Source organism: Rhinatrema bivittatum, chromosome 13 (assembly GCF_901001135.1).
Source record: "Rhinatrema bivittatum chromosome 13, aRhiBiv1.1, whole genome shotgun sequence".
Classification (NCBI taxonomy): domain Eukaryota; kingdom Metazoa; phylum Chordata; class Amphibia; order Gymnophiona; family Rhinatrematidae; genus Rhinatrema; species Rhinatrema bivittatum.
In genome coordinates this window covers 33,175,908-33,193,970 of record NC_042627.1, presented here as the reverse complement: position 1 = coordinate 33,193,970, position 18,063 = coordinate 33,175,908, and the positions used below count along the sequence as shown (strand labels likewise).

The 18,063-nt window shown below is 44.0% G+C and overlaps 1 protein-coding gene across 4 annotated transcripts in view; it reads right to left on the bottom strand.

Annotated features, from left to right (window-relative positions):
• The window catches only part of GTF2A2 (general transcription factor IIA subunit 2), a 33,783-nt gene extending 16,559 nt beyond the window's left edge, over window positions 1-17,224 (bottom strand). Inside the window, exons 1-3 of one of the 4 annotated variants that reach the window (XM_029575192.1) lie at window positions 17,097-17,224; window positions 4,924-5,101; window positions 2,385-2,489 (exon numbers count right to left, since the gene is read on the bottom strand). In XM_029575192.1, the coding sequence (XP_029431052.1) occupies window positions 2,385-2,489; window positions 4,924-4,995 (177 nt within the window). In that variant the 5' untranslated portion in view covers window positions 4,996-5,101; window positions 17,097-17,224. Of the gene's footprint in view, window positions 1-2,384; window positions 2,490-4,923; window positions 5,102-16,341; window positions 16,366-16,429; window positions 16,455-16,512; window positions 16,666-17,096 lie in introns of those variants that run through there. The other 3 variants (XM_029575191.1, XM_029575195.1, XM_029575193.1) reach the window with 3 other exon arrangements.
• Between the last annotated feature and the right edge of the window lie 839 nt (window positions 17,225-18,063).

The following is an 18,063-nucleotide window of genomic DNA, read 5'->3' as shown; positions in this document are numbered from 1 at the left end:
CAAGGAAGAAGGGAGCTGGGGGAAGGGGAAGAACAAAAAGTAAAAAAAAAAATCAAGCAAAATAAAAAGTAAGCATAATACAAACAAAAAATAAATTTAAAAAAAAAACACAAAAAAAAACCAAATGAGGAAGCATTTCCCTCCCCCTGCCAGCTCCAAGTTCTCTAAATATTTTTCCGCCTCTGATCCTGTTTTCCATTCGTCTTCACTGCAGAGCAGAAAGTTCCCAGCTCTGTGATCACAGTATAATAATGCAGCAGCAGGAAAGAGGCAAGGAAGGGAAATAGCTCAGACACAAAATATACTTAGCAGCTTTTCTACTAAATGCTTTCAAAAGCTTTATTTTTCTCCTTGTCAAACACTATAAAATAAACTGAAGATTTTGTTACCTTAGAAAAATTAAAGACTAAATTTATTGATCAGACAAAATAAGAGCAAAAAAAAAAAACGGTGCCAAATCCCTGCAAGTCAGCTTCTTTCCACTATTCTGAAATAGTCTTTTCTTTTTTTTTGGCCAGTTTTGTTTGCATCTCCTAGAAGAGTGGAAAAAATCTTTGCAAGCAAAATCTTGCAAGCAAAAAGATTAAGTGCTGCAAGACTTTTTTTTTCCAGGTCCTAGCCTTCACCCTTTTGGCCACACATCTATGCTACTTTTTGCACAAGTTTTTTATTGCAGCTTTGCTTTGGAATGCTTGCATTCCTGAAGTCACAAAGAATGCATAATTCCCAAATTAAATAAGCAAATTGATTTGCAGATTATTTTTGTCTGGTTTTTTTTTTTTTACGCTAATTGTACCTCATCATTACATCTGGCCCTAAGTAGCAAGTAATGGGGGGGGGGGGGGGGAAGAGAAACAAAAACTACAAAATGCAGAGGTAATGTTTAGCTGACATTTAATTGCAGGGATTAGTAAGCATGGTCAAGTATGCCATGAAAGCTGCTATTCATTTTTTTGGAGGCTGCCCAATGTATGTGCAGTGCAAAATTGTGCTAAACACCCATTGCTGACAATATATAAAGGTAAAAAAAAGTACACTATGTAATGTCCCACTTTATACATTCATTTTCATCTTTAAAACAGGTAACTGAAATTAAAATTTCATCCAAGACTGATTAACTCTTCTAGAAAGATTCTTTCACAATGAAGATGGTATATACAAAATGTTTTGAGAAGTATGAGAAATGTGACTGCAAAGTGAAATACAACACACAAATGTAGTGCTAATCTTTTATTTATCATTTTTATGATCCATATTTAGTCAGAGATGGTGCACTGTGGGCAGTAACCGTGCTGGCTTCCTCACACCAAAGGAATAGCCAATGGTGGGCCTCGGGAGCACTTTTAGCTCAGGCTCTCACCCCTAGCAGCTCATCTGAGTCAGCTCCTTAAAGGTGCAAGTCTGGAGGCACTGGAATTGCTGCCAGTCCATGATCCTCTGAACCTTTAAGGAGGCTAACTTGAATAGGAAACACCACTGCACTTAGGATGTTCATATAAAGGTTTGAGGCCATTAAAAGTCTTTACATACTTCTGGCAGGTAATTATTATCCTCCTCTCCTCAGCCCTTTCAAAATTCAGGAATGCCTGGCTAGGTGGAAACCTATTTACATAACTGCTCTTCGGCATTCTGAGATTTTAATCCTTGCACAAAGTAGTTGCCTTAACCATACAGGGAGCGTGAGAAACAGCAAAGACAGACCAGGGAAACAGTGAAGAGACAGGAGATACTGAGTGTTGCCAGAAATTACAAGGATTTTGTAGCCACTGCTATGAAGACCTACATAGAATGATGCTAGGGATAGGATCAGTGTCCAACCATGTTAACCTTGGGCCTCCCCAAAAATTCAATTCTGGCTATGCTCCTGCATTACACTAGCCTGTTTCAGAAGGCTGAAAGGCAAGTTAATCCCTGTTTTCTAAGTTTACCGAATAGATACCGTTCTTGCTCTTACGATGAGAGCACATGTTTACTGGGAACGTAAAAAAAAAAAGAGAGACCATCAAGTACCTTGCATTTCTCCCAATATTAGAAGACACTTTTGCTCACTGCTGACTTGGACTAGCTTCATGCTGGGGAAGTGAGAAGGAAGGCACCGTGGATCCATGTGTAAAACCAATCAGCCATTCAGTCACCTATGTTCTCAAGTTTAGGGGAATACTACAAGTAATAAACTTGAGAAAAAAAATGTGTCCGGCACAAAACAAGGGCAGGTGGTGACTGTATTTAATATGCAGTTATGAAACCCGGGGAGTATCATTAACTATATGAAGATGCTCAGTGGATTTTGATATATCATTTGTAACTGTAGTTCAATGTAAGATGCACATGCAATGGCTCATCATGTGTACTGTGTAATTCTGTGCTCAGTCTGATAATCTTACCCTGAAGTTGATCCTATTCCTGACCCGGTGAGCCAATGCTGCATTTATTGCCTTGTCAAACTGAAGAAGTACTTGCAGGGCGAGTTGAGGTGTGATCTGCTGAGACTAAGCATTGAACAGCAGGTTTTACACAATATTTTCTGTTTCATGGTAAAATCAATTTATCAAAAAGTAACAAACAGGGATGGCTAAAAACAATATATATAAATATATCACACAATAGAGAGATCACATATAAATTAATGTGTAACCATTTATTGAAATTCACAACAAATTTCCCTACTTAGACATAATAAAAAAACTGAGCTAGCACATTCACTCCACACTCGCATACATCCCATCATTTAAAAACATGTATATGCAAAACAATGTTTCACACAATTTTTCAATTAAATACATTAAATACATCAATCTGTTTACAACAATGTCAGGTGTGTAAGCTTTTAGACTCTTAAATTCTTTATCCTTGTCCTTGTAAAAACAATACATAGCAATTTTTAATCACCATTTATTTATAATGCTGCCTAAACCTAGGTGCTCACATCAAAACACAAATTGAGAAATTTAAGATAAAATAAATAATTTTCAGCTGTGTTTCTTAGCAAATTTTGAAAATGCACTGAAATCAAATTCTAAATAAAATTATTCTCCTCATGGATCAAACGGGCCCTCCTCCTCCTCGCTTAGGTCCCCTAGGGGCCTGAATGGGCGAGGCCTATCCAAACCCTTTGAACTGGGCACCAAGGGTCCCAAGGGCACTGGCGACAGGAGGGCACCAATGGCTGTGGGAAACCGGATGGCCCGGGCCCAGGCTCGGGGAAATGTGGCCTAGGGACCAAAGCATCGGGCGGCACCGGTGGTCGGTGCTTGACTTCTTCCTCAGAGGACCCGATGATGGGAATCACTCCCGAGGAAGGCATCGGTGGCCGCAGGGGAAATGAAGGTTCCCCGGGCACCGGCTGCGTTGGAAGGGTGCCAAATCAGGATTGTACAGACGTTCAAGCAGGGGCGTCAGAAATGGCGCACATTCTGACACCGGTATGGGGGCCAGTGCCGGGGTGGGGGGGGGGGGAGGAGTGGTTCAATACCCTTGTAAGGCTTGGAGCATCGCACCCTGCGGTCCAACTCCTCCTGGAAGTCCAGTGAAACCAGGAATGATGGAGGGGGAACGAGGCGTCACCAGAGTATCCTCGGAGCCCCGAGGAGGCTCGGTGCTTAGCACCGATGTCTCTGGAGAATGCCTAGGACTCCCGGGTCTGCCGGAGGATGGGGCCTCTTTGGTGGCAGCACGGCCACTGCCGGTCGCACACCGGAACCGGATTCATGTGCCGACAGCGACCGGTGGCGAAGCTTACAGGATTTTCCCATGGTGCTCGGTCTGGTCTTTCCCCGGCACCGAGGAAGAAGGATCCCGATGTCCGAGAGAGCATCAACAGCAGTGAGGCCAATCATCATCTCCCCGATCCTCAGAAGAAGCTGCCAGGAATGTGGAGAGGGACAGCGTATCCAGCAGTTCACCTCTACTCCCGGATGTTGAAGACTCTGAAGCTGATGTGGATGGAGTGGACTTCTTGGGGCCAGAGTCTCTCCATTTTGTCGAGACTAGCACGACGGCCCTTGGGGGTCATCTGATCACACAGCTTACACCCTTGGATGTAATGTGATGCAGAGGCAGAGGATACAAACCTCATGTGAGTCCGTGATGGACATGGTCCGCGGGCACTGGGGGCATTGAAGAAAACTGGATGATGTCATGAAAACGAGCCGGCGAGCGGTCAATGACCGGTGGTCACGGAAAAGCGACCCCCCGGGAATCGACTGGGAAAGAGAGGAAATAGTAATAATAACCTGCCACGCCAAGGAGACACCGTCCGGGAAAAAGGGGGACCTGGCGTAGAACGGGAGAAAAATGCTTTAAAGCATGAGAAAAGAGCATAAACTAGAAGAGCTCCAAAACCATGAGGCAACTAGCACCGCGGGAAAAAAAAAAAAAAAAAGAGACTGAAGGAGGACCTCACGTGGACGCACAGATGGTGGCATGCTCAGTGTGCCAGTCAAAGCTTCTTGAAACTTTGACAAAAGTTTTTTGTGCCGGGCTCCATCTGATGATGTCACCCATTTGTAAGGACTACCATCCTGCTTGTTCTAGGAGAAAGGGAAAGGGATATTACAAAAATGGTGGGAGGAATGAAAATCCCCCCCCCCCCCCAAGTATTTGCAAATGAAGGCTTATTACACCATAGCCAATAGAGGCCAGCTCTACTTGAGCTAGACAGAACAGGAATAAACTGACCGGCCAAAAAAGGTTCATCCTTAAATGAAGTCCTTGGATTTCACCCTACTTATTTTTTCTGTGCTTCCATTTTACCATTTTCTCTGATCTCCCAGCCATTCAACATATCTCCAAGACTGTAAAGCCATTCTCACACACACTCTCAAATGCAGTTCATAATGTCTAAACCATCTAAGCAAAAATGAGATAATCAACTTGTGATACTCAGTTTTAATTTTTAGTCCTTATTTATATAGAGATCTGTACCTGTATGAGTTCATCCAGGCTCTCCTGCAGGCTGTTCCCCAGAGTGGTGTTTCTGTACAACTGATATGCCATGGTTTAAGAAGGTAAGATATTGCAGATCATCCACAGTTCTGATCCCTTCTCCCAAACACACTCTTCCTCCTGTCTGTTCAAGAAAACCCAGGTTTCTGGTAAACCTCTGCAATAAGAAGACAAATAGAAACATATAGAAACGACGGCAGAAGAAGACCAAACGGCCCATCCAGTCTGCCCAGCAAGGTTCGCACATTTTTTTTTCTCATACTTATCTGTTTCTTTTGGTTCTTATTAAACTTTTGGTTCTATTTCCCTTCCACCCCCACCATTAATGTAGAGAGCAGTGTTGGAACTGCATCTAAGTGAAATATCTAGCTAATTAGTTAGGGGTAGTAACCGCCGCAATAAGCAAGCTACACCCATGCTTATTTGTTTACCCACACTATGTTATTCAGTCCTTGTTGGTTGTTGTCTGTATATAGATCCACTTTTCTTCATTCCCCCTGACGTTGAAGCAGAGAGCTATGCTGGATATGCATTGAAAGTGAAGTATCAGGCTTATTTGGTTTGGGGTAGTAACCGCCGTAACAAGCAAACTATTCCCTGCTTTTTTGTGAATGCAAATCCTTTTTTCCACATTTCCTCTTGCCATTAGAGCAATGTTGTTGTCTCATTAACCGTGTGTGTGATTATTGAATAAGGGTATTATCTCCAGGTAGTAGCTGTCATTCCCGCGAGCCACCCACTCTTCATTCATGTTCTCTAGACTTTATGGATCAACAGTGTTTATCCCACGCCCCTTTGAAGTCCTTCACAGTTCTGGTCTTCACCACTTCCTCCGGAAGGGCATTCCAGGCATCCACCACCCTCTCCGTGAAGAAATACTTCCTGACATTGGTTCTGAATCTTCCTCCCTGGAGCTTCAAATCATGACCCCTGGTTCTGTTGATTTTTTTCGGGCGGAAAAGGTTTGTCGTTGTCTTTGGATCATTAAAACCTTTCAAGTATCTGAAAGTCTGTATCATATCACATCACCTCTGCTCCTCCTTTCCTCCAGGGTGTACATATTTAGATTCTTCAATCTCTCCTCATAAGTCATTCGATGAACACCACCTTTTTGGTCGCCCTTCTCTGGACCGCCTCCATCTTGTCTCTGTCTCTTTGGAGATACGGTCTCCAGAACTGAACACAGTACTCCAGGTGAGGCCTCACCAAGGACCTGTACAAGGGGATAATCACTTCCCTTTTCTTACTCGATATTCCTCTCTCTATGCAGCCCAGCATTCTTCTGGCTTTAGCTATCGCCTTGTCACATTGTTTCGCCGACTTCAGATCATTAAACACCATCACCCCAAGGTCTCTCTCCTGCTCCGTGCACATCAGCCTTTCTTCCCCCATCAAATACAGTTCATTCGGATTTCCACTCCCCATATGCATGACTCTGCACTTCTTGGCATTGAATCTCAGCTGCCATATCTTCTACCAGCTTCCTTAAATCCCGTCTCATTCTCTCCACTTCTTCCGGCGTGTCCACTCTGTTGCAGATCTTAGTGTCATCCGCAAAAAGACAAACCTTACCTTCTATCCTGTCCGCAATGTCGCTCACAAAGATATTGTACAGGACTGGTCCCAACACCGATCCTTGCGGTACACCACTTAAAACCTCTCTCTCTTCAGAGAGAGTTCCATTTACCATCACACATTGTCTTCTGTCCGTCAACCAGTTTGCAATCCAGGCCACCACCTCGGCACTCACTCCTAAGCTTCTCATTTTATTCACCAGTCTCCTATGTGGGACCATATCAAAAGCTTTGCTGAAATCCAAGTAGAGGACATTGAGCGCTCTTCCTTGATCCAATTCCTTGGTTAACCAGTCAAAAAATGTATATCTTTTGCATAGACTGAATAATTAACTTTTCAACAAGACTCAATTCTCCTGAATCCTCACAAGTATACAGTATGACAAGAAGAAGGAATAAAGAACAAAACAGTTCACATTAATATAAGCAAAGAGACAGCCACTGTAATGTTCCTTCTTACCAGGCTGTCATGAGCCAGGGATATGCTAGTGCACTCTGGAACTTGTGCTTCTGATTTTTCTATTATGATGCAAGATTGCATCTATTTTATGACTCACAACCTCAACCCTTGAACTGGGTTAGTCATCCATAGGACCTTAAAATCATCAGAAATTGCATCTTATGAAATTAGTAAATTACAAAAACCTGATGTTGCACAATTGGTTAGGCTGAAAAAAAGAACAGAAGTCTATCAACCACTTTCAGATTGCTTCGTACCTCTCACCTCTATTGAAAGCCAGTTTTCCATATGTAGCAGAATAAATTAGCCATTACACACGGTGACCTTATCTGACAGCACAGACATGGCCAGCACTCAGTAAAGTCCTTACTAAGCATGCGCCAAGTACTTGCATAAGCATGCTGCTTCATGAGCACCTCAGTCTCTTCCAGAGCTTAAACTTTAGAGAGGTAGTCGATTCTCCAGGGAGGTGGGCAGGTATTAAGAATGGCTAATTCATCCTGCTGTCTACAAAGAATTCTGTTTACAGGTAGGCACACTTGTTTTCTCCATTGAGAAGCAGGCATGAATTATCCATTATGTGTAGGGAATCTCTGACAGAGAGCTGTACAACAGAAGCACTTAAGATAACCCAGCCCCACCAAGTAGAGAGGACTACAGGATGAATAGGCTGTGCCGAATCTCTTGTCCAAAGTTAGCTCCTCCTCAGAACATGTTGCCCACACAGTAATGGGATGTGAAAATGTGTAAAGAGAACCAAGTAATAGTTGTATTATCTTCAATAGATGTGGCCCTAAGATGAACCACTGAAGTCACCATGGCTCTTGCTTGATAAGCGTGACAAAGTTCATAATCTGTAATCAAGCCAACGCATAACAGTGTGCTTCACATTCCGCTAGCCAACTGGACAGAGTTTATTTAGTAATTGTCCCTTACCAATCTACTGGGATCCAAACTTCCCTCCTTTCAAAACTCGATTACTGTAATTCTCTACTCCTAGGTCTCCCACACGCTACGATCAAACTGCTCCAAATTTGCAAAAAATGCAACTGCTAGAATCATCACTAACACCCGTAAAACAGATCACATCACCCCGATTCTGAAAGGCCTTCATTGGCTGCCTATCCCATTCCGAATACTCCACAAAACACTTACCACCATACACAAATCCATCTTCTCTCACAACTCCCTCTGGCTTGACATACCATTTAGCCTTGTCATTCAGACCCGTCCTACCAGGACAGTTCACAAAGGAACTCTGCAAGTGCCCTCTCTAAAAAAAAGCACACCTCACTTCTACTAGGGAAAGAGCTCTTTCTATTGCAGGCCCCACACGCTGGAATTCCATGCTCATGACACTCCGATTAGAATCCTGCCCAATTAAATTTAGATCTAAATTGAAGACCTGGCTATTCCATCAAGCCTACCCTGACTAATCTTCTTCCCCCTGTGAACCCAGTACCGCCATTGTATTACACCCTCTTATACTCAGATCTTCTCACTGTACATTATTAAGATGTTGCCTTTTCCGTTGGAACATATAATTTATCAGTTGCTTTTTGAATTTATTTAACTAGTTTACAATCCTGTATTTTCCTTGCCTTTGCCTTAGTTTTCTTTTACCCTCTCCCTTTACCCTGTTATAATGTATTTTCCTCGCTTTTGTTAATATGTGAACCGGCATGATGTGCCTTTCTAATGCCGGTATATAAAAGTTATTAAATAAATCATAAGGACAAGAACAGTTGAGAAGCTTTATTGAGAAGATAAGTCCTTATAATGTAATATGCCAGGGCTCACTTACAGTCCAAGGAGGGAAAAGCCCATTCTTCTTTGGGTGCATCATGTCTCAGACACAATGTAGGTAGCACAATAGCTTGATTATGTGAAATACAGATATCACTTTTGGCAAAAACTTGGTGTGAGTTTGTAGAAACACCCTATTGTGAAAAGAGATGACCACACAACACAACACTTTTCAGATGAGAAAATTCAAGTCCACTGACTTAAGAGATTTGAAAGGTTTCATAACTTAGCTAGAACTATATTGAGATCCCAAGGCACTAGAAGTTTGCTAAATCGGTTTGGAATGTCAAGGTCCTTTCATGAATTGTGATACCAAAGGGTGAATAAAGATCAGTCTTTTCCACCTGCTAGTGATACACCACAATGGCATGGATATGAACTTTGACTAAAGAGCTGCTAAAGCCTGGAGAATGCGAAGCAGAACAGATACTGAGGCAAGTCCCTTGGGCACAAAAGAAATAGTCCCAACAAATTGGATCCTACCAAGTCAAGATCCTCTTCTATTTGAAACTTTAAGATCTAGTTAAAGATTTTCTGGTAAAAATCAGAACTATTTCCATTTCTTTGGGAAGAAGTAAGGAGACTACTGAAAGTTTAACATTCATACCATGAGGGCCAGTAATGGCAGGTTCAGATGACAGAGCTTGCCTTCTTCTTGTGTGTTGAGATGTTCCCACTAAAACTGTAGACTGAAATGACAGACGGACTAGATATGGATACCATATTTACCGTGGCCAGGCTGGTGATATAAGGATTGTCCTGAAGGACCTTCTGGACAATTCTGAAGATCAGAGGAATCAGTACATATAGAGAAAGTAGATCTACACTCCAGTCTAGCATAAATGCATAGGGAGCTAATCTGTAGCTGCTCAGATACAAGGAGCAGAACTTCTCAAGCTATTATTTTCTGAGGTGATCACTGGCTTTCCCCAATGATTGAACAAATAATTTGTGATCCTTTTGATTCAGGAACCATTCATGTGCCTGTAACAAAGCTGAGGTAGTCTGTCAGTATGTCCTAGATTCCCAGAAGGTAGGTTGATTGGAAATGGGTCCTATCCACAACCAGATTCAGAAGGCCTCCTGGCAGAGGTTGTAAGAGCCCATTTGTTTATGCAGATCATGGCCACTTGGTTGTCCATCTGTATCAAGATTCTCTTTACCAAAAGAAGATGGGAGAAAGCCTTTAGAGCTGTGCAGATGGCTTGCATCTCCACATGATTTGTAGATGATTCTCTAACAAGGACCACAATCCTTAGGTCCACACAGCACCAGTGTGCGTCTCCCACCCCTTGGTGGAGGCGTCGGTAGACAGGGTCATTTGACTGTGGAATGTGCAATGACTGGCCTACCTTCAGATTAATTCACCATTGAAGGGATGCTCTCATTGCAGAGGTCATTGAGTTTTCATGGGATAAAGGCTTACAGAGTGTTGGTTTCAAAGGCCCCCACATGAGCAGTTGAATCTGAGGAACCACATGCACCATAGACATGTGTCTAAGGTACAATTTCACTTCCAGTTACAATTCGGCCAACTAAAAATGGTCAGAGCCAAAGACTGAAGTCTACTGTGTCAGAGGAAGCCGAGAGAAGCATTAAGTGGTAGCCATACTCTACAATTTTCAGGAGCCATGACAAGAGGAATGACTGAACCTTTTTTTTTTTAATCACTTTTAGTCCACGCTTTCCAAATTCAATATGTTCAATGTGGCTTCCAGTATAACATTCACAATACAATTTTCAAACTAAATTAACAAACACAAAAATATAACTAGGGGAGGCAGGTCTGAAAACTGTCAAAAATTGGTCCCATACTTTGGTTGATTCTGCTGATGAGCCTTTGGCCAACCTTTTCCCCTCTGTCGACCTCAGATGGGAAGTGGAATGGAAGTGGCATCAGATGGGAAGTGGAATGGAAGTGGCATCTTTTGAAAAAACGGATGCTTATAGAGAATATGTTGGCATTGGGTGGGGATAGTTGGTTCCCCACCGCTGATGGCGATTGCAAAGTGGATTGATGTTCTTTAATCAAAGCCATCATCTCAAACTGAATAAACTGTCCCCTGAAAAACGATTATGTATGTCTGCTCAGAGATCATGCATTTGCAGCCCTGTGAGCTCCTATAGAAGTGCCTGAAGTCCTGGCTGCAGTGTCAAAAGCAGAACAGATGAGGTGCCCTTCTTATAACCCCCAACTGATTCTCTATCATCTCCTTCTCACACCACCCCATTTTGTCATTCCCATCCCCTCTCTGTTAACACCCAGCCTCACTGCCTCCCTGCCATCTCCTCTCACATCTACCCCAAGTTCCTCGTTTACATCTCCCAGCTAACCTTCTTCCATCCTTCTCTCTCATTCTCCACAGTCAATCCCTCTCCACCTGATGCAAATCTCAACCTCTCCTGCATTTGATCCCTCCCTTCAAACAGTTCCTTCTCCAAACATCACCCTGGGTAGGCAACATTTTTATTTGGAGCCCGGGCCAATGGTGGATGACAACTGATGGGAAGGAAGCAGGCTGATGAGAGAGACATTTTTCCCTTGGGTGGGTTCAATAGTGGATGTGGAGAGAGGAACAATGGCAATCTCCACCAGCCCATACACAGTATCTTCCCTTCCTCTCATGGCTGGTCCCAAGCCTAATTGTGATTTTCAAGCAGTAGCAGTCAGCATGGGGGTTAGAGTTAGAGCAAGTTCACAGGCCCTGCAGCATCTCCAATCCCTCCTCATGTAAGGCTTCCTGTTACCACAGAAACTCATGCAAGGACAGGCATAGAAGTCCTGTGTGTGCGTGCTGGCTCAAAGGCCCCACACTGACTTCCACTACTAATGCTGGTGCCTGAAGAGCGCTGCCATTTGAGGCACTTGTGGCACCAGCTGAAAGTTTTGTGATCCCATTTGGAAAGCCCTGCACCAAGCCTTTTCCATGGAAGAGACCATGGCACCTTTTCTGGGAACATTCTTTCCCACTTCTGGGAATCTGCAGAACCCAGCCAGAGAAGCCAGAGAAAATCTACCAGGGATGCAGCTGACCCAGAACTAGGGACTGCATGGTTTTATGGGGCAGTATTCTGTGCAGACAGGCACATTAGGGATCACTTTTATTGACCCTTTCAGCAATTAGAACAGTCAAGACAGAGACATCTGTGATGCTGGAGATTCTTCCTTGCATTTCTCTGCAACACTGAAATAACACAGGAATTGGGAGAGCACAAAATCAGCTAACATCTACAGAAGAGATATCACACATCCTCAGGAGGGCACTCTTACTCTGTGGACCCTCTTCACCGATTCCCTGTATCAATCTGATTCCCTCAAGGGAATCCCCTGAAAATGCCTGTGCCATGCTGGGCTCCAACTAAGAGCAATGATACTAGGGAAATTGCAGGGAGTTCCTAAAACTGTACCCCACTCCTAGGCGCCAGCTTGAGCACCCCCAATATTGTCTCCTGTACTTTTGTGGATCAGGAACTGAGAGCTCCATGCTGCAGAGCTGTGGGGGAAGACTGTAAGGAAGTCTGTTATATCCCACAGGAGACAGCAGTTATCTTTGGAGTTTCAAATCGAGGGTAGGAAGCACCACATGTAGCTGTGGCCCTGCAGCTGGGGAGATATTAACTGCTAAACTGCTAGGGCTCAGGGCATGCAAGTAGTGGAGTGTTTTATGTGGACTCTGCAGACATGGGTCTGGCTCTGGACAGGAATCCATGAGTGCTAAGAGGAGGCAGGAGCAGTTCCAGAAAAAAAATAGTGCTTGGGCTCAGGGAGTGCAGGGCAGAGAAGTGGCCCAAGTTTGTAGAGGAAGGGAATCACAAACTGAAAGGTGATTGGATCTTGCCAATGAAGGGAAGCTTAATGTGCTGAGGAGGGATGAAAATCAGTGAAGGGATGGGTGAGCCAAGCCTGCAGAGGACGACAGCTGGCTAAGGAGGAACCAACCCCCCCCCCCCCCCCCCCCCAGCTTTGCAGCAGCCACAGTGGCCACAAAGCAACTGCAGAATCCACAACATGCCCTTCAGGGCTAAATAACAAGAGGGCCCATTGAAGAGAAGTCTCTGAAGCTGAAAACTCCTTTCATCCTTCATGCTGGTTCATATATTACCCTGGGCTCTATTCGAATCCAAGTGCAACCTGCAAATGCACTCATATGTGTGCCTGAGTCTGAGACCAACATGGAGACTGTGATTGACCCAGAATCCTCTATTGCCTTGGCCTGCTTGCAGTTCTGGCCATGTGAACCTACATGCCCTATTGAGCCTGACCTGGAGAAATTCCAGGAGACATCTGGACAGCAACCGGAGCCACCTGAAACTTGTGGTGGAGGGACATAGGGTCACAAAAAAGCAGAAGGAAAAGGTCAGACTCTCACTGGCTAACATTTCAACTACAGCAGCATCTGTGAAAACAGTTTAAGTCTTGGAGATCTCCCTGAGGGTGAAAAAATGACAGGACAAAGGACAAGAGAAGATTGATGTGACCACTAGGCCCAATTTTGGAAAATTTGGGAAAGGGATCAGGGTAACATAGGTCTAAATTCTTTTAATTTATAATTCTTTTTGACATGAGAAACTGTGTACGTGATACTCCCATAGGTTCATACAATTTAAGGATTTACTCAAGATTGCCTGTTTCACCTATAAAAGAAGAGGTAGCTAATGTATAAACTGATGGGCTGATACAGTAAAGTTCGCGGGAGAGTGGGCGAGTGCACAGGCCAGTGTCCTATGTGCGCAATTCAGTAAACTAAAATATTTAAATTAGGGCCCACGGTAAAAAGAGGCGCTAGGGACACTAGCACGTCCCTAGCGCCTCTTTTTCGACAGCAGCGGCGGTTGTCAGCAGGTTTGACAGCCAATGCTCAATTTTGCCGGCGTCGGTTCTGGAGCCCACTGACAGCCACGGGTTCGGAAACCGGACGCCGGCAAAATTGTGCATCTGGTTTTCAACCCGCGAGCTGCTTTTAAATTTTTTAAATTATTTTTTACATTTTTTTAACTTTTGGGACCTCCAACTTAATATCGCCATGATATTAAGTCGGAGGGTGCACAGAAAAGCAGTTTTTACTGCTTTTCTGTGCACTTCCCTGGCGCCGGCAGAAATTAACGCCTACCTTTGGGCCTGCAATGGCAGGCCTGAACTTTGCAACAATCCAGCAATATCTACTACTTTCCTCAGACTAGATGCAGAGCAGAGTGTGGTTCTATTCCGTCTTCTGCTTGTGCCACCATCATGCTCATTGCTGAATGGCACGTGGTCCCTAATAAATTAATAAAGGGTCACATCAGACAGCATCTAATCGCTGACCAGCGCCTGTCATTTTCATGCACTTTCAAAATGGTCACTGATGATCCCAACTGTTACTTGCAGCCTGGCGAAAAAAGCAGCACTGCCAGCTGTGGAACTCTTGCTGAAAGGCTGGTAAGACTTACCCATATCACTCCAAACCCCTGGCAGCATTAAGAGCCTACCTTCAAAGGCATTGAGCTAAGGTTGCATGCAATGTTGAATGTGGGTTTTGCATTCCCCCATGCCTCAAGCAATGTTCGCAGACCAAAATGCCCAAATCAGATACCCATGCAAGCTTTGTAAATTGCCCAAAAAGAGGGCAACTCCAGTCTCCAGTTGCCACAAACTTCTGGCCGCTGAATAGTCAGCATTCTCCTTTGTTTTTTCACTTTTAAACTTAACTGCTGCCACCAGAAACATGTTTAAGACTTTAAAGGGGAAGCAGCCAACATGTCCTGAAAGCAAGGCAGTTAGGAGGGGGAGGAAGAGAGCAGAACCCTCTTGGTCCACCAATGAAGGAGGAAGCACAAGGCTTTGGACCCGAATTGGCTCTGAATACTCAAGGAGAGTAATTCAGAAGTGTGTGTGTGTGTATGGGCGGGAGGGGGGGGGAGGAGAATAGAGAAGGTGTGGGGGGGGGGGGGGGGGAGGGAGAGAAAGAGGGAGAACCAAAGTTCTCACACCAGTAGCTCTCTGGTCTCTGGCAGTGCTCCACTGAGGGAGGGAGCATAAGGCTGGCACCTCAGGAGCTTCCAACCATTCAGACATCCTCTTCGGTTTGGGGCCAGGCTTAACCAAGGAAGGAAGAATTTATCTGTTACCTCGGGAGCTACACATCAAAATGTTTCTATTCACCTGGCCTAACAAGGCCTTTGTTTCCAGCATAGGAAGCCTGTCCAGTATCTGCTAGAGACAGAGAATACCAGCAGGCTGGTTTCAGCACAGAGATATATATAGAGTGACATCAGCAAGTCTGGTGTTTTCCATCTCCATGTACTGGTTGGCATGCATAACCATCCAACGAGATCTGTTTGGACAAAAGGAAAAAGAAAAAGGCAGTCCAATGATAAGGGGAAGAGGTGAGAAGAGTTTGATGGCTGATCAGAAGGTAATAGCATAATTTTATGGTTCATTGTGCAATAAGAAACCTAGGTCTTTGCAGAGTCCTCTCTTTTCAGTTATTACATGATGCAAGTTGTAAGCAACAATAACAGTGCACATTTCTTGATCTTCCCTCAGTTTAATGCATTTATTTATTTATAAAATGTATAACCCGCTGATCCACAGACCTCAGCGGGTTACATATAGAAAAACCATCCACAAATGACTAACAGGCCGATACAGTACAGTGCGCTCCGGCGAAGCGCACTGTTAATCCGCGTTTGGACGCATGTTTTCGACACTAATAGCGCCTGCAACATGCAAATACATGTTGATAGCCCTATTTGTTATTCCCGTGCGATTCAGTAAGTAAAATGTGCAGCCAAGCCGTACATTTTACTTTCGGAAATTAGCACCTACCCAAAGGTAGGCGTTAAATTCTGCCGGCACCGGGAAACTGCTTTTCTGTACGCCCTCCGACTTAATATCATGGCGATATTAAGTCGGAGATCACAAAAGTAAAAAATAATTAAAAAAAAATTTTTTTTAAATCAGCCCGCAGCTCATAGATTGAAAACTGGACGCTCAATTTTGCCAGCATCCGGTTTCTGAACTTGTGGCTGTGTAGCGGGTTTGAGAACTGTCGCTGGCAAAATTGAGCGTCGGCTGTCAAACTCGCCGACAGCCACAGTTCCTGTCAAAAAAGAGGCGCTAGGGATGCGCTGGTGTCCCTAGCACCTCTTTTTACCGTGGGCCCTCATTTGAATACTAAATCACGCGCACAGGAGAGTGGTCTGTGTGCTCGCCTGCTCTCCCACGACTTTTACTGTATCGGCCTGAAGTTGTGCTAGTAGTGTTCCTTACTCAGAGTTACTGTAAGGCAGCTGCTATCATTTTGGAAGATAAGATCCATGTCCTCGTGAACTTCCAAGAAGAATTAAGCATATAGAAACAATCAGCTCCACATGAACTACAATACACCATCAAAAGAGAAATACAAAAAAAGCCTGAGACCAATAACCACAGTACTAACACAAATCCTGAACGCGAGTAGTCATAAAGTTTATCTCAACAACTATATAAAGCTGCACTCCGCCTTACTCAACCGCAATGTCCTGCATCCAAGGATAAAGCCTACTTTCACCAACCTCCCCAAAACCTTTCCGTACCCCACCTAGGGAGAGAATCCCCCACGCCAAGATCTCCCCAGTACAGAAAGCCCTGATCTCCGTCGCGATTACTCCGGGAGAAAATCACCGCGAGTCTCCTTCCTCCGGAATCACGCTTCTCCCTCACCGGCCGCGCCTCCGGTTCATAAAAAAATCAGCTTCACAATATACCTGAAACTCCTTCGGCCGCCACTCTTAGGATACTGCTCTTCCACTTCCGGGCGCGTACTTCCGGTGATATGACAAATTCAGCACTCCCGCCAGGCCGCTAGCTCTACACATGCGCATCGTGTATTACGAAGGGCTGTGAACGCGCAGACCCGTGCACGTTGGAGCATGCGCTCTCCATGGTGCTGACCGCGCTCTCCTAGTTCTCGAGTCGCTTTCTTTGCTTCTTGCGCCGACCTGCGTTCGGTGGAAGCAGCTTGAGAAGCGTAGCTGGAGCACTTGGTACGTGCTCGAAGCAGGCTGTGCTTTTCGGCAGAGGGAGGGAATGATGTGGGCAAAGGAAGACTGTGGGTTGGTCCTTTGAAAGACCTTGTTTTGCATACAACTCTGGAGATGGTTCTACCGCACAATTATTTACTGAATAATTTTATTTAAACATCTACAGACTATTTTGTTGGAATTTCACCCACACAAAAGCGTACAGCCATAGTAATGCAACGTTTAATTTAAAAGTTAAAGCACTTATTAGCCACTTCTCTAGTCTGGCTTAATCAGTGGTTTTCAACCTTTTTTTTGTCCGGACATACCTGACAGATGATGGGCTGACGAGGAAATAGTAGCCTCCTGCTGGTTCTACAACACCCTTCCCGGACCCTCGAGACAGACCTGTTGAGAACCACTGTCCTTGAGCAGGGGTTTTCAACAGGGGATCAGTGCTCCACAGAGGAAATGATGGGGTGTGCCTGCAGTTTTTCAGAGCACCTGTTCACCAGATTTTAATTGTTTGATTGCTAGCTTTGCTTTTTAAACCTTTTTTTCTTCAAGACTTTTTAAGAAAGCAAAGGGTTTGTTTTTTTAATTATAGCAAAACTTGTGCATAGTAGGGGTGTGCACATTTTTTGTTTTGTTTTTTTATTCTGTTTAATTTCATTTATTTGAAATTTTAAAAAAGGAAATAAAACAAAAAACTGTTCGGTCCCTGCCTTTCCATTAAAAAAAAAAATCACCTCCCCCAATTTCTCCTGGACCCTCTTTACATTAATTATTTCAGTTAGTGTACATGGGGTCAACCCGGTACTACAGGACAATCTGTACTGTATATTCATCAAGAGAAAAAGGAGTTTGTACCCACATAGTACTATCGAGGAACAAGGAGAAGAAACCGCCCTGCAATGCAGCAGAGCAGATCCACTGGAATTCAGGTACCAAAAGGATGTTCTAGAAGGCAAAGGAATTCCTAGAACCTACCCACTATGAAATCCTGAAAGTGAGAAGCGCAGAGAGCCAAAGAGTTTGTGCCTGTAAATGGAAAAAACATATTCAACCCCATGCAAATACACTGTGTCAAATTACCTCTACTGTAGACTGAGTATGAAGTTAAATTTTCTTGTTGGAATACCATTCTACAAGTGGTATTCCATCATCATTATCGTTTATTTATTTATAGCATGCTTTTCCATCAAGAAAGCTAGAAGTGTTTTATAGTCGGTTGGATCTGTTATGGATACAGTAAATAGGAAATAACTAGTAAAATTTCAGTAGATAATGACAATA